We start from the raw sequence: 22,905 nt of genomic DNA, 5'->3' as shown, positions 1-22,905 counted from the left end.
TCAAGCAATTCTCCTGCCTCAGCCTCCCAAGTAGCTAGGATTACAGGTAAGTGCCACCACGCCCAGCTAATTTTTGCATTTTTAGTAGAGAGGGATTTCACCATGTGAGCCAGGCTGGTCTCAAACTCCTGACCTCAGGTGATTCACCCACCTTGGCCTCCCAACGTGCTGGGATTACACGCATGAGCTACCAAGCCCGGCCAGATAGTATATTTTTAAAGTCAAATTTTTTACATTTTTAAACTGGTTTCTTTTTCTCTGTTGAGATATTCCACTTTTTCATTTGTTTATAAGCATGTTTTTATTTACTTTCTTAATCCTAGTTATCATACCTACTTAAAAATTCTTATCTGCTACTCCATCATTTGGATAATTTTAAAATTTTTGATTTTTTTTCTTTAGAATAGGTCATGTTTTTCTGTTTTATATGTCAATGAGTTTTTTAAATTTACCCTTGACATTGTAAAAAAGGATAAATAATAAATTTACCCTTGACTTTGTGATTCAGTTAAGGGTAAGGGAGTGGGGGAGTAACACCAGGTTGGATTTCATCTAAGGGAAGGTAAGAACACATAAATATAAGAAAGATAATCTGAAAATTCTTTAAAGACTTTTTTTCTTTTTTTCAAGATAGAGTAAATGAAGTGTTAGTTGGAGGGTAAAGTCTGGGGAAATTTTTTAAGTTGGAAAAATTAGAACACCTTTATAATGGGAATGAATCAATAGAGAGGAAAAAGTTGGACAAGGTAGAAGAGAGAGGTAAAATTCACTAGGTCAGAGTATCTGAGTAGGGTAGAGGGATGGGAACTATTGCACATGTGGCCTTAGATAAGAGAGTGAATGACAGCTCCGTCCCATCACATTTTCTGTGGTGATAGAAGTATTTTGTATATGTGCTGCCTGATATGGCAGCCACTAGCCAGCTGTGGCGATGAAGCAGTTGAAATGTGGCCAGTGCAACTTAATACATGCATTTTAAATTATATGAAATGTAACTAATGTAAATTTGTAGCTAGTTGTTACCATCCAGAAGAGCACAGATCTGTGGTAACAGGAAGGATGAGGATGTGGGTACTCGTGTCCATGTGGTAACAGGAGCTGTAGAAATTCTGTTTTGTTCTCTTTTCATTTCTTCCCTTTTTCACTGAAGTAGAAAACGCTGTTACCAAGTGAGTCGAGATCCAGGAAAGGAGTGTGGAGGGACTGAAGAGAGAGAAGTCATCGAGATCGTCTCTTGGAATAGTAAATGGTTGAAAGATTTCATCCATTTTGCTGTCTTTATTAGGTTATGCTTATCAGACCCCCCAAATCTCAAAGCTAAGATTCATTGCTCATTTTCCATGTCAGCTAGTATTAATATTTTGAGGTTACGAGACTTCTGAGGGATTACAGACCTAGCTTCTTTCCAATGAATCATTTTGTCCATCTGAAGAATTGTGGTTTAGCCGTTTTTGCGCAAAGATTTTCAGTTTTATCTTATATAGTTGAGAAACATATTGTACAAGGAGAAGCACTTGAATCTTTCACACTTGCAAGTCCTAGATTATTTGGGTCTTCTCATTTCTTTTTAATCCTGATTGCTAAATTTTTTTGGATTCATCTTTCCTTCAGAGTTCCTTGTCAAATGCAGAACTAACGAATAAATAAACCACACAAGGCCAGGCTTGGTGGTTCACGCCTATAACCCCAGTGTAGCAGGAGGAGCCACAGACAAAACTCCTCAGACACCGGATTAAAGAAGGAAGAGGTTTTTTATTCGGCCGGGAGCATCAGCAGACGCGCGTCTTAAGAGCCGAGCTCCCCGAAAAAGAAATTCCTAGCCCTTTCAAGGGCTTACAACTTTAAGGGGTCCACGTGAAAAGGTCATGATAGATCAAGCAAGCGTGGGGAACGTGACTGGGGGCTACATCCATCAGCTAACAGAACAAAACGTTTTACAGTGCTTTCTCCTACAATGTCTGGAATTTACAGACAACACCAGTAGTTTTGGTCAGGGGTTACTATTATTATTATTATTTTAACCACCAGGGCCACGTGGTGGCGCCAAGGTCGTCTAACTATTTATCTTACTTCTGTTTCTTTCCAACTTTTTGCTTTCACCCTTTTCTCCTGTTTTATAAACTAGGGAAAAGGGGAGGTGGGGGAGAAGCTGGGAAGGACAACAGGAGAAGTGGTGGTCTCATTCCATACCAGCACTTTGGGAGGCTGAGGCGGGCGGATAACCTGAGGTCAGGAGATTGAGACCAGCCTGGCCAACATGGTGAAACCCCGTGTCTACTAAAAATACAAAAAATTAGCCGGGCGTGGTGACACACACATGTAGCCCCACCTAATTGGGAGGCTGAGGCAGGAGAATCACTTGAACTTGAACCCGGGAGGTGGAGGTTGCAGTGACCCTAGATGGTGCCACTGCACTCCAGCCTGGGCAACTGAGCCAGACTACGTCTCATAAATAAATAAACAAACAAACAAACCACACCAGTAATCATATATTTCTCAGCCTCTTGACTTAAAGCTAACTTTTTAGGTACATGCCTTCTATAATATTGCAGGATACAGTTTTACAAAAAGTTTTCCCACTACATGACATGGGTTGTCAACTTGATATCATCCAATAAGTTTCTCAGCCACCTGCTGTCTGGACGCAAAGGCAATGCTGCATATTTACATACTACTGCGTGCAAGTGCTATCAGTTGCTTTGCTGCAATCACAAAGGGCCCCGAGTCTAAGCAGCTTACGTTAGACAGGTTTTATTTCTCTTACCTGCTACTTGTGAGCTGCCGCTCCGTTCCTGTGTAACACATATGTCTTCTTTACCCCAATCTGAGGTATTCCAGTACCTAGGCTGAATGAGCAAACTGTCATTCTCTGGCAGAGAGCAAACAGCAACGGCGTTGGCTCTCAAAGCTTCTCTTCGGAAGTAGTGACTATAACATCTGCTTACTAGTCATTGGATAAACCAAGTCTCGTGGCCAAACCCAACGCCAATGGGTCAGGGATGCGTACTTCTCCCTCCTTGGGCGTCTGCAAGTCAGTGATGGAGGGGAGACAGCAGAAGCTCTCCACGCCCTATTAGGATTTTTATGAAGGCTTCATTATATTGGCAAGATTGATTAAATCATTGATTGCTGGTAATTAACTCTGCTCCCTGGAGATTGGAGGAATGGGTCAAAAAGTTCCAAATCTCTAATCACAAGGTTGGTTCCCTTGGCAATCAGCCCCCGTCCTGAGGCTGTCCAGGAGCCCCAAGCCACCAGTCATGTCATTAGCATACAAAATTGCTTCAGAGATTCCGAGGGCTTTAGAAGTTGTGCATCAGGAAACTGGGGCAGAGACCACATATATATTTTCTTACTATATGCATGTAGTTGAAAGTTTCTCTTTCCAAGAATACTCAGTCCATTTACATTTAGTTAATTATCTAAATAGGCAAGAGGTAGCCCACCTTAATTCAATCACTCACTGAGCTGAATCCAAATTGGTCTTAATTGTATTTCAAGTTCAGTCCTGTTTCTAGGGTGTAAACCTACAAGATTCTCCGCTACGTACCCGAGGTGTTCATCTGCTCCCTGAACTCCAGTTTTTGTCTTCACTGTGCACAGATTTTCTGCCTCTCAGCTCCTGCTTTCCAAGTGGCAAATATTCACAGGGGAGAAGCCGCTCCAGGGGCCGGGGCGCTTCTCAGGGCTTCCCTCCTGTCTGTGATAAAGCCCCTCACGCCTTGGCTGCCTTAGTAGCTCCTTAATTCCTTCAAAAATATATGCGTTTTCTGTTTTGACTATGTTTCTTTAGCAAGCTTATTGGTCTGAAATCAGCTATTTGACAATTTCTAGGATAATTTTTATATTTTTTCTTTTTCTAGCCAGGCACAGTGGCACACGCCCCTAATCCCAGCACTTTGGGAGGCCGAGGCAGGCAGATCACAAGGTCAGGAGATCCAGACCATCCTGGCTAACACGGTGAAACCCCATCTCTACTGAAAATATAAAAAATTAGCCAGGCGTGGTGGCGGGCGCCTGTAGTCCCAGCTACTCGGGAGGCTGAGGCAGGAGAATGGTGTGAACCTGGGAGGCAAAGCTTGCAGTGAGCTGAGATCCGGCCACTGCACTCCAGCCTGGGTGACAGAGTGAGACTCCGTCTCAAAAAAAAAAAAAAAAAAAAAAAGAAAGAAAGAAAAGAAATATATGATTATATAAAAACAAAATGAAAAGCTAAAGAGTATCACTTCTAGTAAAAAAATTTTGGGTCTATTTTCAGTTTGATACTATTTCCTGTTTATGTAACTTAAATCACTTCAGTTTTCAGAAACTACACCTAGAAAAAAATTTATTTTCTTCAATTTATTGAGGCATAATTGACAGAAAATTGTATATATTTAAGATGTACAATTGATGATTTGACATATGTTAACACTTTAAAATGATTACCTTGGCCAGCCCTGGTGGCTCACACCTGTAATCCTGGGACTTTGGGAGGCCACGGCAGGTGGATTACTTGAGGCCAGGGGTTTGAGATCAGCCTGGGCAGCATGGCGAAACTCCAGCTCTCAAAAAAAAAAAAAAAAAAAATTAGCCAGGTGTGGTGGCACGTGCCTTTAATCCCAGCTACTACTCAGGAGGCCGAGGTGGAGAATTGCTTGAACCTGGGAGGCGGAGGTTGCAGTTAGCCGAGATCGTGCCATTGCACTCCAGTGCGCGTGACAAAACCAGACTCTGTCTCTAAATAAATAAATAATAAAATAAAATTATACCACAATAAAGTAATTAGCATGCTGCATTAGTCTGTTTTGCATTGCTGTAAAAGAATACCTAAGGTGAATAATTTATACAGAAAAGAGGTTATTTGGCTCACAGTTCTGCAGCCTGCACAAACATGGCATCAGCAACCTCTGGGCGTCTGGGAGGCCTCAGGAAGGCTTTACTTTTGGTGGAAGGCAAAGAGGGAGCAGGCATGTCACATGGCAAGAAAGGAGGCAAGAGAGAGATGCCAGGCTCTTTTAAACAATCAGATCTCTTGGTAACTAATAGAGTAAGAACTCACTCATTACCTCAAGGACAGCACCGAGCCATTAATGAGGGATCCACCCCCATGACCCAAACACCTCCTACTACCCTTACCTTCAACACTAGGGATTGCATTTCAACATGAGATTTGGAGGGGCCAACATCCAAACCATAGCACTGATCCATCACTTCCCATAGGTACCTCCTCCCTTTTCTGGTGAGAACACTTCAGATCTACTCTCTTAGCAAGTTTCAAGTATACAATATAGTATTATTAACTATGTTCACCACGCTGTACATTAGATCTTTAGAATTCTCTTCATCTTATAACTGAAAGTTTGTACACTTTGATCAAGATCTTTCCATTTCCTCCCCTACCCCCATTCCTGGCAACCACCAGGTTGCTCTACTGTCTGCTTCTATGAGTTGGAAACGTTTCTTCTTTTTAGATTCCACACATAAGTGATACCATACAGCATTTGTCTTTCTCTGTCACACTTCACTGAGTATAGCGTCCTCTAGGTTCATCTATGTTGTTGGTAGGCAGGGCTTCCTTTTTTTAAGTGGCTGAATAATATTCCATTGTGTGTATGTGGTCACATTTTCTTTATCCATTCACCTGTCAATGGACACTTAGATTGTTTCCATATCTTTGCTACTCTGAATAGTGCTGCAATGAACATGAGATGCAGATCTTTTAAGATCCTGAATATACACCCAGAAGTGGGACTGTTGAATTATATGGCAGTTCTATTTTTAATTTTTTTGAATAAATTTCGTTCTGTTTTCCAGTAAAATAAGACAAAGAGGTTTTTCCATATCTTAGTATCAGGAACTTTAGCTCAGGTCCAACTCACAGTGGACCCAGCGGGTCCCAGAACCCACTCTCTGGTCATTTCCCAGGTCCAGATGTGTAGTTGGAATAGACATGCTCAGCCGCTAGCAGAGACCCCACACTGGTTCCCTGGCCTGTAAAGTGAGGGCAGTTGTGATGGGAAAGGACAAATGGAAGGCGTTACAGCCACCTCTACCTAGAAAAATACTAAAACAAACAAAAAACACACCAAGACTGCCTTTCTGGAGGAATGACAGAGACGAGTGCCGTCATCAAAGACTTGAAGGATGCAGGGCTGGTGCTTCCCACCACATCCTTGTCCAACTCTCCTGGCCTGTGCAGAAGACAGATGAATCCTGGAGACTGACGGTGGATTCCCAGAAGCTTAACCAAGTGGTGACTCTCATTGCAGCTGCTGCACCAGACGTGTTTTCATGGCTTGAGCAAATTAACGTGTCTCCTGGGACCTGGTGTGTAACTATGGATCCGGCACACAGCCTTTTCTCCCTCCCTGTCCAGGACGCCCACCGGAAGCAGTATGCCTTCAGCTGGCCAGGCCAGCAACACAGCCTCACTGTCCTCCCTCAGGTTAGATCAACTCTCCAGCCGCACGTCACAGTTTAGTTTGCAGGGATCTTCATGGCCTCTTTGTGCCATAAGATATACTGATCCTGGGCCGGGCACAGTGGCTCACACCTGTAATCCCAGCACTTTGGGAGGCTGAGGTGGGTGGATCACGAGTTTAGGAGATCGAGACCATCCTGGCTAACACAGTGAAACTCCGTCTCTACTAAAAACGCAAAAAAATTAGCCGGGCATGGTGGCACACGCCTGTAGTCCCAGCTACTTGGGAGGCTGAGGCAGGAGAATCGCTTGAACCCGGGAGGTGGAGGCTGCAGTGAGCCGGGATAGAGCCACTGCACTCCAGCCTGGGTGACAGAATAAGACTTCATCTCAGAAAAAAAAAAGAAAAGATATACTGATCCTTTACATTGATGACATTATGCTGACGGGACCTAGTGAGTATGAAGCAGCGACTCCTCTGGGCTTATTGGTGAAACATGTGTGTGTCAGGGGATGGGAAATAAATCCAACTAAAATCTAAAATTCAGGGCCTTCTACCTCAGCGAAATTTCTAGGGGTCCAGTAGTGTGGGGCCCGTGGAGATACCTCTTCTAAATGAAGGATAAGTTGTTGCATCTGGCCCCTCCTGCAACCAAGGAAAAGGCACAGTGACTAGTGGGTCTATTTGAATTTTGCAGGCAGCATATTCCTTATTTGGGTGAGTTACTCCAGTCCATTTCCCAAGTGGCCTGAAAAGCTGCTAGTTTTGAGTGGTGCCCAGAACAGGGGAAGGCTCTGCAACAGGTCCAGACTGCTGTGCAAGCTGCTGTGCCACTTGGACCCTATGACCCAGGAGATCCAATGGTGCTTGATGTGTCAGTGGCAGACAGGGATGTTGTGTGAAGTCTTTGATGGGCTCCTATGAGTGAATCACAGCAGAGGCCCTTGGAATTCTGGAGCAAGCCCCTACCACCACCTGCACGGAACCACTCTTCTTTTGAGAGACGTCTGCTGGCCTATTACTTCTTAAGCCAAGAGACTAAGAAGGAAGTTACGGTGTTGGCTGGGATGGTTGGATTACTGCTCCACAGTGGAGGTAAGAAAGTGCATGTCTGGAATAGACACGATCCCTTAGGGAGTCTCTTAGTACTTGCATACCCCATGATGAAGTCAATGGAAAATTAGAACAACTCAATCCAGGCAAGACTATGAATGGTCCAGACTCTCCAGGAATAAAGGTTTGGGTCACCCTTCCAGGTAAAGAATAACGACCTGCTGAGGTGCCTGCTGAAGGCAAAGGGAACACAGAACGGGTAGTAGAACGTAGTTATCAGTACCAGCCATGACCACGTGACCCGTTACAGAAACGAGGACTGTAATTGTTATAAGTATTTCCTCCTTATTTTGTCAAGACTAGGTCTGTGTGGATAGATACATATAGTAATCAAATCTCTTTGTTTCCATTCCTCTCTCATTACTTTATCATGTAACATTAGACTTATTGAATTTATATAACCATTGAAGTATTGTTAATTTTACATGACAGTATTAAGTCATGGGATATCAGCAGAGGAATAAACTTTATCTTTTCTTCTGGAGAAGGGATTAACGCATTTTTGGTTGTATGCAGGGTATTTGCATCATGATAGGCAGAACAATTTTCCCTGTTATTGTCTTATTCGGAGATTAGGTATGGTTTCAGGAAAAGTGTATTGTTGCCAAGTTGACAAGGGAGAGGCTTGCAATGACACTTAATTTTAGCTTGACACCAACTTTAGGCATCAAGTTGACTGGATTAAGGAATCCCTAGTAACCTGGTACAGCATTATTTTTGGGTGTGTTTATGGGGGTGTTTACAGAGGAGATTAGCATGTGAGTCTAAGTGGACTAGGTGGGAAATATCCAGCCTCAATGTGGGTTGGCATCATCCAATGCTGGGGGTTTGGAGAGAACAAAAACAGAGAAAAGGCAAATATGTTTACGTATCAGCTACAGCTGAGACACTTTCATCCTCTCTTATCCCAGGATAACTCCAGGCTCCCTGGGCTTTGGACTCCAGGACTCATACAAGCAGCCCTCAAGTTTCTCAAGTCTTTGGCCTCTGAGCTAAGAGTTCCATCATCAGTTTCCCTGGTTCTGAGGCGTTCGGACTTGGACTGAATCACACGACCAGCACCTCACAATCTCCAGCGTGCAGAAGGCTTGCCATGGGACTTAGTTTTCACTGCACGAGCCAATCCCCCTAATAAATCCCCTCTTATATGTCTCTCTCTCTCACTTATTGATTTTGTATCTCTGGGGAAACCTGACTAAGTATATCCCTTGTATGTGGAATTTTTAAAGTTGAACTCATAGAAGCAGAAAAAGCATTTTATGGCCGGGTGCAGTGGCTCACGCCTGTAATCCCAGCACTTTGGGAGACTGAGGCGGGCAGATCACGAAGTCAGGAGATTGAGACCATCCTGGCTAACATAGTGAAACTCCATCTCTACTAAAAATACAAAAAAAAAAAGAAAAAAAAAATTAGCCGGGCGTCGTGGTGGGTGCCAGCTACTTGGGAGGCAGGGGCAGGAGAATGGGGTGAACCTGGGAGGCGGAGGTTGCAGTGAGCCGAGATCGGGCCACTGCACTCCAGCCTGGGCAACAGAGCAAAACTCCATCTCAAAAAAAAAAAAAAAAAGAAAGAAAATGCATTTTACAAAATCCAGCATGCATTCATGATAAAACAAAACAAAACAAAACAAAACAAAACCCTCTCATTAAACTAGGAATAGAGGGGAATTTCCTCAACTTGGTAAATAATATCTACTAAAACTCTACTGCTTACATCATATTTAATAGTGAGAAAGTCAGTTATAGCTCACCAAGAACAGGAACAAAGCAAGGCTGTCCTCTCACATCACTGCTTCTCAATATCACAATGGAAGTCCTAGCTAATGCAATATGAAGAAAAGGAAATAAAAGGTACACACCTGTGGAGGAAGAAATGAAGCTGTCTTTCTTCACCGATGACATGATCGGCTACGTAGAAAAGGTAGAAACACAAAAGAGTAAATAAAAAATCTCCCAGAATTAATAAGCAATTACAACAAACTTCAGGATATATAAAAGTTAATCATTTTTCTTAGTATCAGCAATGAACAAGTGGAATGTGAAATTAAAAATACAATACGATTTACACCAGCATCCCCCAAAATAAAATTCTTAGGTATAAATCTAACAAACCTGTACAAGATCTCTATAAGTAAAGCAACAAACTCTAATGAAAGAAACCAAAGAACGAAATAAATGGAGAGAAATTCCATGTTCATGGATAGGAAGACTCAATATTATCAAGCTGTCAGTTCTTCCCAACTTAGTCTATAGATTCAATGTAATCTCAGTTGAAATCCCAGCAAGTTATTTTGTGAATAACTTTCAAAATGATTTCAAAATGATTCTAAAATTTATAAGGAAAGGCAAAAGACCCAGAATAGCAACGCAACATTGAAAAGAAGAAAAAAAAGACCAACACTACCTGGCTTTAAGACTCATTATAAAACTACAGCAATCAAGACAGTATCATACTGGCCAAAAAAGAGACAAATATATCAGTGGAATAGAGAGCTCAGAAACAGATCCATACAAATAGAGTCAAATGTTCCTTGACAAAGGAACAAAGGTAATACAATAATACAGAGGAGGAAAGGTAGTCTTCAACAAATGGTGCTGGAAAACTGGCCTGGACATCCAAATGCAAAAAAAAAAAAAAAAAGAAAAAGAATTTACACAGAGACTTTACACCTTATACCTTTCACAAAAATTAACTCAAAATGGATCCCAGAACTAAATACAAAATATAAAACTATAAAACTCCTAGTGGATGACATAGAAGAAAGTCTAGATATCCTGGCATTTGGCAATGACTTTTTTTTTTTTTTTAAATAAGCAGAAACAATATTCATTGCCTGCTTTAGGGATAACTAATGTAACTATTTTTCTAGATCAGCAGTTTGTAACCTTTTTGGAGTCATGGATCCCTCTGAACATTTGCTGAATGCTACAGATTCCAACTCCAGGCAAAATTCTACAAACTTGTACATGGACTATTTTTCAATCAGTGTAACTTATTGCACTAGACTGGAAATGTATTTTCTTCATGTAAAGAGAATAAAAATTGTTTTCCAGAATTCTCATTCCCATTTTCATATATGTATTTGTATATATTATTTTTCATATATATAAATGAGTACTTGCTGAAAAAGTCCATAAATTAAAATTAAAATTTAATTCTGAAGGCTTATTTCAGAATTGGTTGTCGGCCTGTTCAAGAAGGTAGAAATTGTAAGATGATCTTGAGTATAGAAATATGTATGACTTTGACACAAATACTTTTAAACTTTTCATTTTAATTGCGGAACAGTTTTTAGACATGTATGTGATATCAATAGCTTCAGGTACAAATAGGCTTATTTCTGGATACTTAAATTCCCCAGGTTTCTTCAAGTTGAATTAACATTTCATCATCTTCTTTATCCTGATCATTGAGGTCAGCCTTGTCAGTGTCTGTGTTGATTGGCACTATTTTATCAATAGAAGGATGTCTTCTAAATCTGTGTTTCCAAGTTTTAAGGAAATAATCCAAGCAGAAGTATCCTTCTGCAATGTTTGATTTTTGTCTTTGGATTTCTGCATATAGCTAAATCTCTAAGGCTTTATTCTCTCTTCTCTATTTACAGACGCACTTTTTTTTTTTTTTTTTTAGATGGAGTCTTGCTCTGTCACCCAGGCTGGAGTGCAGTGGCCTTTCTGTAGCTTTAGATATTTAGTTTAGTTAGCTTGGTTTTCTGTGTCCAATTTTATCTTTGAGCACAGCAAAAAAATAGTTTAACCAAAAGAATTTTGTTTTGTTTTTACCAGCATCCATAATGATGACTGTAGCCTTTTTATTCAGCTTTATTCAAGTATAATTAACAGATAAAAATGGTATGAATTGTCTGGGCGCAGTGGCTCACACCTGTAACCACAGCACTTTGGGAGACTGAGGCAGGTGGATCACAAGGTCAGGAGATCGAGACCATCTTGGCTAACACAGTGAAACCCCATCTCTACTAAAAATACAAAACATTAGCCAGGCATGGTAATATGTGCCTGTAGTCCCAGCTACCTGGGAGGCTGAGGCAGGAGAATCGCTTGAACCCGGGAGGCAGAGGTTGTAGTGAGCTGAGATCGCACCACTGCACTTCAGCCTGGGTGACAGAGCGAGACTCCGTCTCAAAAAAAGTATCGATTTTAAAACTTGATTTTTTAATATATGTATATATTGTGCAATGGGCACCACAGTCAGGTCAGTTAACATATTTATTGCCTCACATAGTTAACCTTTGTGTGTGTGTGTAAGATGAGAACACTTACGATCTACTCGCTAAACACATTTCAGGTACAAAATACAATAGTGTTAACTATAGTCACCATGCTGTACATTCCATCTCCAGATCTTATTCATCTTGAGTAATGGAAACTTTACACTCATGACCAGCATCTCCCCATTTCCCCATTTCTCCCTCCCTCCAGCCCTGGCAACCACCATTCTGCAGTCTTCTATAAGTTTGACTATTTTAGATTCCACATAAAAGTGAGATCATGCAGTATTTATCTTCCTGTGGCTAGCTTATTTCACTTGCAAATTTACTTTATGAAGCTAGTGTTATCCTGATACCAAAACCAGAAAAAGACAGTATAACAAAACTGTAAGACAGCATCTTTCTTGAATACTGATGCAGAAATCATTAATAAAACATTACTAAAAATAAGTCAATAATAGATGAAAAAGTTATATGATGAACAATTGATGTACTCCAGACTGGTTCAGTGTTTGAAAAATCAATCAAAGAACAAAGTAGGAAGAATTAATTTATAGGATTTAACAACTTATACAGCTATAGTAAGCAAGGGTGTGTGGTATTAGCAGAGTGTAGACCAATGGAACAAGGTACAGAACCCATGACAACAACCACACAAATATGCCCACCCAGTTTGTTACAAAAATGCAAAAGCAATTCAATGCAGAAAAGACAGCCTCTTCAGAAAATAGTACTGGAGCAACTGGACATTCACAGGCACATACACACAAAATGAACCTTAACCTAAACTTCACAAACTTTAATCACGATTTAACTCAAACATACCAGGGACTTAAATGCAAAATGTAAAACTGTGACACTTTTAGAAAAATATAGGAAAAAGTCTTCAGGATCTAGGACTAACGAAAGAGTTCTTAGATTTGCCACCCAAAGCACTACCCATTAAAATTTTGATAAATTGTACCTCATAAAGTCTTTTCTTTGTGAAAGCCCGTAAGAAGAGCATGAAAAGACAAGCTACAAACAGGGAGAAAACATCTGCGAAACCCATATCCCTTAAAACTAACATCTAGAATATATAAAAAACTCAAATAATAACAATGAAAACAAAAATCCAGTTAGAAAATGGTCAAAACCATGAAGAGCCATGTCACTGCAGAGGATACACAGATGGCAAATAAGCATACAACATGTTCCGCATCACCAGCCGCTAGGGAACTGAAAATGGAAGCCGTAATTAGGTGTCACTGTTTGTGATGCTCTACAGAGGGGCCCTGGGCAGAGGCCAGTCCCATCATTCCGAGCTCTGCTCAGGCCCTCTGTGCTGGACACTCTGAAGGCCATTCTATTCGCCTTTTCATGAACAGTGACAAAACAAAATGCTGGTGAGGATGTGGAGAAACTGTTTCACTCATACATTGCTGGTGGGGGTGTAGAATGACACAGCCATCCGGTAAACAAACAAACAAACAAAAAAATTAGGCCAGGCGCAGTGGCTCATGCATGCAATCCCAGCACTTTGGGAGGCCAAGGTGGGTGGATCATCGGAGGTCAAGAGTTCGAGACCAGCCTGGTCAATATGCAGTAACCCTCTCTCTATTAAAAATACAAAAGTTAGCTGGGTGTGGTGGCAGCGCCTATAATCCCAGCTACTGGCGAGGCTGAGGCAGGAGAGTCGCTTGAACCCGGGAGGCAGAGGTTGCAGTGAGCTGAGATTGCACCACTGCACTCTAGCCTGGGTGACAGAGCGAGACTCCATCTCAAGAAAAAAAAAAAAAAAATTAAACATGCAATATTATACACCCGGAAATTGTACCCCTGGGTGTTTATCCCAAAGGAAGTCTTGAGTTTAAACAAAACCTGTATCTGGAGGTTTATAGCAGCTTTATGCACAATAGTCCAAACTGGAAACAGCCTGGATGTCATTCAATGGGCAAATGGTTCCATCTGGTACATCCACACAGTGGAACACTACATGGCTAGAAAAAGGAAAGAACAATTGATCCATGCAACAACCTGGAGGAATCTCTGATGAGTAACTGAAAAAAACTATTCCCCAAAGGCTACATACCATACAATCCCATTTATATAACACTGTTGAAATAACAAACTTATTAAAAGAAGAGTATTTCAGGGGTTGCCAGGAGTTAGGCAGGGGCTGAGGGCAGGAGGGACGTGCATGTCCCCCATAAAGGGCAGTGAGACGGTTTCTTCTGCTGACCCTCTTGACTGTATGGATGTCAATATCCTGGTTATGATATTGTGCTTTCTGGCTGTTACCGCTGGGGGAACCTGGACGTAGGGCCTAAGGGGTCCCTCTAATCCCGCTCTACTAGTTGTTACAACTACATGTAAAACTGTAATTATCTCAAAATAATGTTTCCTAAAAAAATAAGACCATGGGCCGGGTGCGTAGCTCACGCCTGTAATCCCAGCACTTTGGGAGGCGGAGGCGGGCAGATCACCTGATGTCGGGAGTTCCAGACCAGCCTGACCAACATGGAGAAACCCCATCTCCATGTATTAACAAATACAAAGAGTTAGCCAGATGTGGTGGTGCATGATTCCAGCTACTTGAGAGGCTGTGGCAGGAGAATCGCTTGAACCCAGGTGGCAGAGATTGCGGTGAGCCGAGATTGTGCCACCCTACTCCAGCCTGGGACAAGAGCTAGACTCCGTCTCAAAAAAATATAATAACAATGTGTCCAGAATTTATTCCTTCTGGTGGGTTCTTGGTCTCGCTGACTTCAAGAATGAAGCCGTGTACCTTTGTGGTGAGTGTCACAGCTCTTAAAGATGGTGGGGCCGGAGTCTGTTCCTTCAGATACGTCCAGAGTTTCTCCTTCCAGTAGGTTCTTGGTCTCACAGACTTCAAGAATGAAGCCACGGACCTTCACGGCGAGTGTTACAGCTCTTAAAGGTGGTGCAGACCCCAATGTGGAGAACAAAGAAAGAACAAAGCTCCCACAACATGGAACAGGATGTGATCAGGTTGCCACTGCTGGCTGGGGCGGCCGGCTTTTATTTCCTTATTTGGCCCCGCCCATGTCCTGCTGATCGGTCCATTTTACAGAGTGCTGATTAGTCCATTTTTACAGAATGCTGATTGGTGCATTTACAATCCTCTAGCTAGACACAGAGCACTGATTGGTGCATTTACACTCCTCTCACTAGCCAGAAAAGTTCTACAAGTCCCCACCCCACCCAGAAGCCAGCTGGCTTCACTTCTCAATGAGACCACCGAGAAATGGGGGAAAATGAACGTAACACAGAGTGATTATGCCAGGTATGTGTTTTTATCCAAAAACTATCTCCTGAAGTAAGATATCAGCTTCAATTTTAATATGAGGATCTGGGGGCTCAGAAACATGAAATAAAAGTTCTGGCTGGGCGCAGTGGCTCACGCCTGTAATCCCAGCATTTTGCGAGGCCAAGGGGAGTGGATCACCTGAGGTCAGGAGTTCAAGAGCAGCCTGGCCAAGATGGTGAAACTCCGTTTCTACTAAAAATACAAAAATTAGTTGGACATGGTAGCGGGCGCCTGTAATCCCGACTACGTGGGAGGCTGAGGCAGCGAATTGCTTGAACCCAGGAGGTGGAGGTTGCAGTGAGCGGAGATTACACCACTGCACTCCAGCCTGGGCAACAAAGTGAGGCTCTATCTCAAAAAAAAAAAGGTTTCTATGGTCACACAGCCAGGAAATGAAGGCAGGATTGAGCAGTTACCTCTGGGGTAAAAGCTGTCCCTTACTACAAAGGGGCTTCCATGCAGGAAGCATGATGCAGGAATGAAAGGACGGGTCCCAGGTCACCGGAGGGCTGAGCCCCCTCCCTGTCCCGTGGTGTCTCTACAATTGGAGGTTCAACCCAAGCCACAAGCACAAGCCAGAAAGGGATGAGGTCACGGTCGTTCATTTATTCCACATTTATTCTCATTGCACCAGGTGAGGAGGGGAAGGAGTCACGCACTAACATACACAGATTGTGCTACTTTTCAGTCTTTCTGAAGAATCGGGATCCAGATTCTAATTGTCTTCAAGATCTGGATCAGTCAGTAGAGATGGCCCACTGTGGTAGGGGGCCTGGGGCTGCTGGGGGAAAAGCAGGATTCATATATGGAGCATGACCATTCGTGTTCCAGGGCTCCCATTCGGGTACCGGAGGATTTTCCACATAGATCACAGGTGTCGGGGCCCACGTCAGCTCCTGAACGGCTATGGGAACGCCACAGGCCTGGGGCTGGTGCTGGGGAGGTGCGAGGTCAACCGCATCTGCACAGGGAGGACCTGAGAGAGACAGAAGACACATGGAGGGCTCGTGAGGGCATCACCCACCCTGTACCTGAATCCTTGCCTGTGACCTCACCCAGCCCCGGGGCCATGTCCATTCTGAACAAGTCCCTGAACAAAATCCTCAGCATTATTACTTTGGGGAAGAACAAAAAGGAAAAATAGAGGCAGGCAGCCCGTCAGAGCAGCAAGTCCCTGTGCTGTGTGCCAGGGACTCTGGGCAGGGGCCTGTCTCGTCATTCTCTGCTCTACTCAGGGCACAAGGATGGTGGGGGTGGGGTGGAGGAAGCCAATGGCAGTCACTAAAGGACTATGAAGATGAATACAAAACACACAAACCTGAGAAGACGCCGATTTTCCATCTGTATCCCAGAATCCTGTGCAGGGCCTCGCCATAAGGACATGGCAAGGGTAGGCACCTTGGCCTCTGGTTGGCCTCCTGAATAGTGAAGTATAAGTCCTGCAAGCTTATTAGCATCTGGAGACATTCCTGCCAGCTCTTCTTCATACCTCTCTGCTTGAGACGCTGGGCAATTGTTTTTGATACTACGTGATACTTCTTCTTCACCCTGTACACTTCACGTTCAAGAAATTCCCATTCTTGCAGGAAACTCTGGATTTCCTGGTCACTCCAAGGTTTAATTGACCGGACTGGAAGGAAAGAGGAATATGGATGTACTTTGGCATAACTCACCGGCACATGTGCAGGATGCTGCCTCTACACGGACAGGTCCGAACTTGACTTTATTCAGTTACGGGAGATAATAGGACCTCAAATGAGAAGTGAGAGATTCGGTATCTGCCTAAGTCCTGATGCCTGACACATCCGGTTACTGGGACAGGCAAGGAGGCACCTGAGAGCCTGGGTCTTGCTCAACTTCCTTAAAATGTCTCAGAGGATACTGACAGGGTGTGATGGCGTATTTGCTGCCTGGGAGCGCTCCTCTGATGTGGGACTCACATCCCACCCCTGCGGGGCCTCTTACTGTCACCTGGGCTGTGGGCAGGGAGCTTGGGGGATGCTGAGGGCAGCCCTGGAATCCCTTGAGATGCCCCCTCTTGGGGCTGGGATGAGCATATCAGACTCGAGAAGACGGAGGTGGGCTGGAAAATTTTCTCTACTACATATAAGACTCTGAGGACCCCATACCTGAGGCCTTTTCTGATTCCTGGGCTGCATTTTTCTGCTTCATTTTCTGGATGTTTCTGGTAGTTTCCGTGGGAAGTGTTACTTTCTAATAATAATAATAATAAAAAGATAAATATTTACATATTAGAATCTCTCTTTTTTTTTTTTTTTTTGAGACAGAGTCTTGCTCTGTCACCAGGCTGGAGTGCAGTGGTGTGATCTCAGCTCACTGCAACTTCTGCCTCCTGGGTTCAAGTGCTTCTCCTGCTTCAGCCTCCCAAGTAGCTGGGATTGCAGGCACGCACCACCACACCTGGCTAATGTTTTGTGTTTCTTTAGTAGAGACGGGGTTTCACCATGTTAGTCAGGCTGGTCTCGAACCCCTGACCTCAAGTGATCCGCCTGTCTCAGCCTGTCTTGGTCTCCCAAAGTGCTGGGATTACAGGCGTGAGCCACTGCAACTGGCTCCCCTTGTATTTAAAAAGTAAACTGCCAGACGAACAACATGAACCCAGGGGTTTTAGACACTGGACAAGGGCGCAGGGGACAGTGGAGTGAAGGCAGGAAACAAGACTTGGGGCTCCTACAAGTACTCAGCTCAAACCTGCATCCAGTTCCCAGGCTGGAGAGCAGGGAGAGGGAAATCAAGCAGAGCATGTGTGTTCTCCCGAGCTGGGAACTTCGGGAGAGTCTGCTGGACCTCACAGTGGCAAGTATAGGACACAGAAGCAGCACTGAGGAGAGGGTGGAGAGAGGGAAGGGAGAGAGCTCTGTGGATCTACTGGGAAGTTCCCCGTCCAAGCAGAGATCAGAGCATGAATGAGACGAAACTGCCCGGGCTGGGAAAGCACCGCGAGAAAGGACCAGGCTGAAAACTTCCTGGGGTCACTCTGGGCGGTGAAGAATCTGAGTCTCCACAGCTGGAGTGAAAAGTCTGCCTAGTCCAAGGGCCTTTGAAGAGAGTGCTGGGGGAGCAGGGCCTCAGCAGTGGGGTCAAATGACCCACAGACTGAAGTTTCTCCTCATACCAACTAACAAAGATTCAAAACGATCCCCCAAAACATGAGTCTAATTCCAAATAATTTAACTGCATGACAAAGAAAAGCCCAACATTAGTTAAAGGAACACGAAGCATTTGGCACCTAATCACGTAAAATGCACAGGGCTGGCCTCCTACCTTCAATGGCCCGGCATACAACAAAACAGAGAAACACAATTCACCACTGGTAGAAAATCCATCAAGAGACCAAGAAATGACACAGATGGTGGAATTAGCAGAGCTAGACTTCAAAACAGCTACTAGAGAACGCCTGTGGCTGAGCGTACAGAGGAAGCGGGCACCTGCGAGGGTAAGATGGCTCATGCCTGTAATCCCAGCACTTTGGGAGGCCCAGGCGGGTGGATCATGTTAGGAGATCCAGACCATCCTGGCTAACACACGTTGAAACCCTGTCTCTACTGAAAATACAAAAAAAATGAGCCGGGCGTGGTGGCGGGCGCCTGTGGTCCCAGCTACTCGGGAGGCTGAGGCAGGAGAATGGCGTGAACCCGGGAGTTGGAGCTTGCGGTGAGCCGAGATCGCGCCACTGCACTCCGGCCTGGGCGACAGAGCGAGACTCCGTCTCAAAAAATAAATAAATAAAATAAAAAGGAACAGCGTACATTTCAATGGCTGCAAAAATTCTTGTGAGATGAAATAAAAGACAACCCCAGCCACCCTCCCACGAAACAGGCATCGGGCTGCCTTAAAGTTACCTCCATTTTTCCTCCTGAGTGCGTTCCCGGGAATCTGTCTTCTCGCTGCGCCTGCAGGGCCTGCTCTGTTCCTGGGTTGGCGGAACACTGGTACTTAGTCTCCGCTGACCGAACCTAGGAGAGTTGGGGGAGCCGGAGTGTGGAAACGTGTTTGCTTCTCTGAGCTTCTGGAGGTCTCTGAAGCCAGTGCAGATCGACCATGTTTAAATATCCTAAATGTGATTGGGTTAGACCCACCCAACCTTGAGGCTTTGGATTAACTAAAGATAAACTAATTTAGTACTTTAATCACATCTGCAAAATCCCTTCATCCAGACTAGAATATGATTGAATAACTGCGACAGGGAGATTGGAGATCAGCTCGGCAGGGGTTCTGAGGGTCTCTGAGCCCAGCATCTTCAAAGGCAAAGGGACGGGTTGTTACATTCCCACAGATCACCCCTTCTCCCTGAGTTGGCGCTGATGGTCAGCGACGTCCTTAGGGTTTGGCCTCTGAGGATTAACTGTGATGTAAGGATTCAGGGAAGAGACTGGGCTTCAGCTGGGTGAGGGTGAATGGATCGTCATGGATGGCAGTTATGGATGTGGGACCCTCTCTGAGAAGCTTAGATTGAAAAGGAGTTTAGGGTAGGGAGGAGAGAGGCAAACAGAGCTTTCTCCTGACAAGAGGACAGACTTGAGATGTGCATATACAGAAGTGAGGAAGCAGAGAGGGATATTGGAGGGTGGTTAATAGTTTGGGAAAGTAAGTGATGGTGGGGACCGAGAAGGAGGGTGCTGAGTACCCAGCATGGGAGGGAAACAACTCCTAGGTTGGTTTTTGGCTTCAGAATCTCAGATGCAGTCCAGGATTAGGGATGCCCCTCAGAATAAATCTTAACTCTTGGGATTGATTCCACTCTACTCGGCACAATCCTGATTCATGGCTTTTAGCTCATGACAGCATCTGAGAAGACAGGAAAGGGGGCTTTACAGTGATTGGTACTTTATTTCTACCCATGTTTTACTTTTAGAGGCAGGGTCTTGCTCTGCTGCCCAGTCTGAGGTGCAGTGGCATGATCATAGCTCACTGCAGCCTCAAACTCCTGGGCTTAAGTGATCCTACTGCCTCAGCCTCTCAAGTAGCTAGGATTACTACAGGTGCTTGTGCCACCATACTTGGCTTTTTTTTTTTTTTTTTGTAGCGACGGGGTCTCACTACGTTGCTCAGGCTGATTGCGAACTCTTCATTTCAAGCAATCCTTCTGCCTCGGCCTCCCAAAGTGCTGAGATTGCAGGTGTGAGCCACCATGCTTGGCCTAGTGGTACCCTGTTAAGTCAGAACAAACTCCATGTGTATTGGCTTAAGACTAATCTTTGCTTCTTTCCATGTTGTCTAAAAATACCACATTTTCTTCATTTCCACAGACATTTCAGGCCTCCGTTTCCGGATGCCCATATGTCCAGGAAACTGTTCTCTGTGCTTCCCACTTTGGGCCTGTCCAATACACCCCCACTCTGCCTCAGGGACCATCTGAGACAAAAATCTGACCAGTTATTCCTTCCTCTCCCCCAAATGTTAATGAACATCGTCTTCTTCCCCAGGCTTGAGCCTTCTGTCTTGTTTGAGGCAAATAGAAACTTTAGGCATCTCAGCTCTACATCTAGCAGGAGCCTCCACTCAGCGTATTCACCCCCAGCATCACCTCCCATTCAACTCATCTTCAGGGTTTCTGCCTTGGTATAAATAGCAACTGCATCCAGGCTGTTTCAAAAACAGAAGTGCAGAAATAATTCCTGAATTATTTATTCCCAATGACAGCTTCTTCTCAATCAGAAATGATTGATAGCTGATTTTCATTCCTTCTTTTTTTTTTTTTTTTTTTTTTTCTGATAGAGTCTCACTCTCTCACCCAAGCTGGAGTACAGTGGTGCAATCTCAGCTCACTGCAACCTCTGCCTCCTGGCTTCAAGCAATTCTCCTGCCTCAGCCGCCCAAGTAGCTGGGATTACAGTCGTGTGCCTCCACACCGGGCTTCTCTTGTATTTCTAGTAGAGAAGGGTTTCACCACGTTGGCCAGGCTGGTCTTGAACTCCTGGCCTCAGGTAATCCACCCACCTTGGCCTCCCAAAATGCTGGAATTACAGGCATGAGCCATCGCAACCGGCCTGATACCCTATTTTCTAAATAAGTACCATTAACTGACTTTTTATTCATGCTGAAATTAAAATAGTGCAGGCATCAAGGTTCCTTCCACAGGCCACAGCTGTTGCATTCTAATGGGGATCCTGCTTATCTTGTCCTCGGTATGCACCCAAGCCTGTTTCTGTGACTTTTCGGGGCAGACGTTCTTCATTCCATGGCTGTGGGGCAGCTTCAGATCAAGCCGATTGTCTCTGTTTGTCCGGGCTCCAGGCTTCTCCCATTTCCTGAACACACCGGGCACTGCGTGGCCCTGCGGCGTCTGCTGCTTCTGCTTGTTGCTCTGCTCCATCACCAGTCACCCAGCAGGCCCGCTCCTCCTGCAGGTCCCCGTCGCCCTGGGCATGGAGGCCTTCTCCAACCCTGGCACTCCTCACAGGCGCTGCCTCACCATGCTGTCCTCAACTTGGACACAGTACATTTCGACACAACTCCCTGGTCAAGTCTAGCTCTCCCACTGGCCTATGCATTCAGGGAAATTGTGGATCGTGTGTACAGGTGAATCCCGTGAAAGGACAGCTTCCCAGCCCTGACTCTACGATGGAATCCGCTGGAAGGCTTTCTCAAAGGCCAATTCCAGTCGTACAACTTCAGTTATCCTGGGCTGGTCACTGTGTGGTGAAAAGTCCTCTGGTGGTTCTAACACTAGTCAAGCATGAGCTCTTTGCCTTAAACGAGTGTCATGGGCTTTGCCATGAACTACACTGAGTCCAGGGGCCACCTTGGTCCTGCCCCACCTCACTGGGCCCCTGGGAGGTGGGAGATTAGATTAGAACTGCCCAGGCTGCAGGCTAGCACTCCAAAGAGAGGGTGTGACCACCCTGAGAGTCCCTTCTCAGAGATTCCAGTGTGGCCATCCAGGGTGATCCTGAGCACCAGGAGCTCAGAGGGTCCCAGGTGGGTCTGATGCACAATCCGGGCTGAGAGGCTGAGCTTGAAGAGGCTCCGAAGGCCAGGGACCGTTTTATTTCTGACGACAGATGGAAGTGCCACGGCAGCTCTGGGGCCTAAGCCAGGAGATTGGGGCCTGACTTAGGAAAGCCTTCTTGGGCTTTCAGATGTATTAGACAGGAGGGTGTGAATTTAAAAGAAACGGTTTTCACACATTTTCAGGGCTGCTTGTCTTTTCAAGGGTGAGGAAACATGGGTGTTCAGTTTTTTTGTTTTCTGTTTTTTGTTTTTTTTTTTTTTGAGACAGAATCTTGCTCTGTCACCCAGGCTGGAGTGCAGTGGCGTGATCACTGCAAGCTCCGCCTTCCAGGTTCACACCATTCTCCTACCTCAGCCTCCCAAGTAACTGGGACTGCAGGTGCCCACCATCACGCCTGGCTAATTTTTTTGTATTTTTTTTAGTAGAGACGGGGTTTCATAGCCAGATAGTCTCGATCTCCTGACCTCATGATCCACCTGCCTCGGCCTCCCAAAGTGCTGGGATTACAGGCGTGAGCCACCGCGCCCGGCCAGGTGTTCAGTTTTAAACATTTGGGAAAATCATCTAATTTAGGGGATACTGTTTCAATGTTTCAGTGTAAAAAATTAATATATGATGAATTTTGGCTGGATTTTTGGAAACTAGAAGGGCAACAGGGTAGAATACTGGGGGAGTGACTGAAAGTAACGGAAGTGTAAGGTAATGGGGTGTGTCTGCATGAAGGAAGATCTGCACGGGTCAGACACTGGACAGGCTTCCCTGGATTAATTTTAAAAATATATATATTTTTAATTAGTGTGGTGGTACATGCAGCTACTTGGTAATCCCAGCTACTTGGGAGGCTGAGGTAGGAGACTCTCTTGAACCTGGGAGG

General features: G+C 44.7%; 1 protein-coding gene across 1 annotated transcript; it reads right to left on the bottom strand.

The window, feature by feature from the left end:
• Positions 1–15,642: 15,642 nt before the first annotated feature.
• On the bottom strand, positions 15,643–21,392 carry LOC105537313. Its single transcript, XM_011976892.1, has 5 exons — positions 21,213–21,392; positions 18,919–19,032; positions 17,185–17,269; positions 16,374–16,685; positions 15,643–16,031 (listed from the first exon to the last, which is right to left on the bottom strand). Exons 1-5 carry the CDS (start codon positions 21,390–21,392, stop codon positions 15,793–15,795), a joined length of 930 nt encoding a protein of 309 aa, XP_011832282.1. The 3' UTR covers positions 15,643–15,792.
• Between the last annotated feature and the right edge of the window lie 1,513 nt (positions 21,393–22,905).

The sequence above is a fragment of the Mandrillus leucophaeus genome, unplaced genomic scaffold (genome assembly GCF_000951045.1).
Source record: "Mandrillus leucophaeus isolate KB7577 unplaced genomic scaffold, Mleu.le_1.0 Scaffold170, whole genome shotgun sequence".
Classification (NCBI taxonomy): domain Eukaryota; kingdom Metazoa; phylum Chordata; class Mammalia; order Primates; family Cercopithecidae; genus Mandrillus; species Mandrillus leucophaeus.
The sequence above is the reverse complement of the archived record's forward strand: the minus strand, read 5'-3'. Positions and strand labels throughout refer to the sequence as shown.

Coding starts and splice junctions, on each gene's coding strand:
- LOC105537313 (XM_011976892.1), bottom strand. CDS start 21,392: ATGGAGCAGAGCAACAAGCAGAAGCAGCAGACGCCGCAGGGCCACGCA. Junction 19,033..21,212: donor AGTCACAGAAACAGGCTTGG/GTGCATACCGAG, acceptor CAACTCTCCTAG/GTTCGGTCAGCGGAGACTAA. Junction 16,686..17,184: donor GGAATCAGAAAAGGCCTCAG/GTATGGGGTCCT, acceptor CTTTCCTTCCAG/TCCGGTCAATTAAACCTTGG.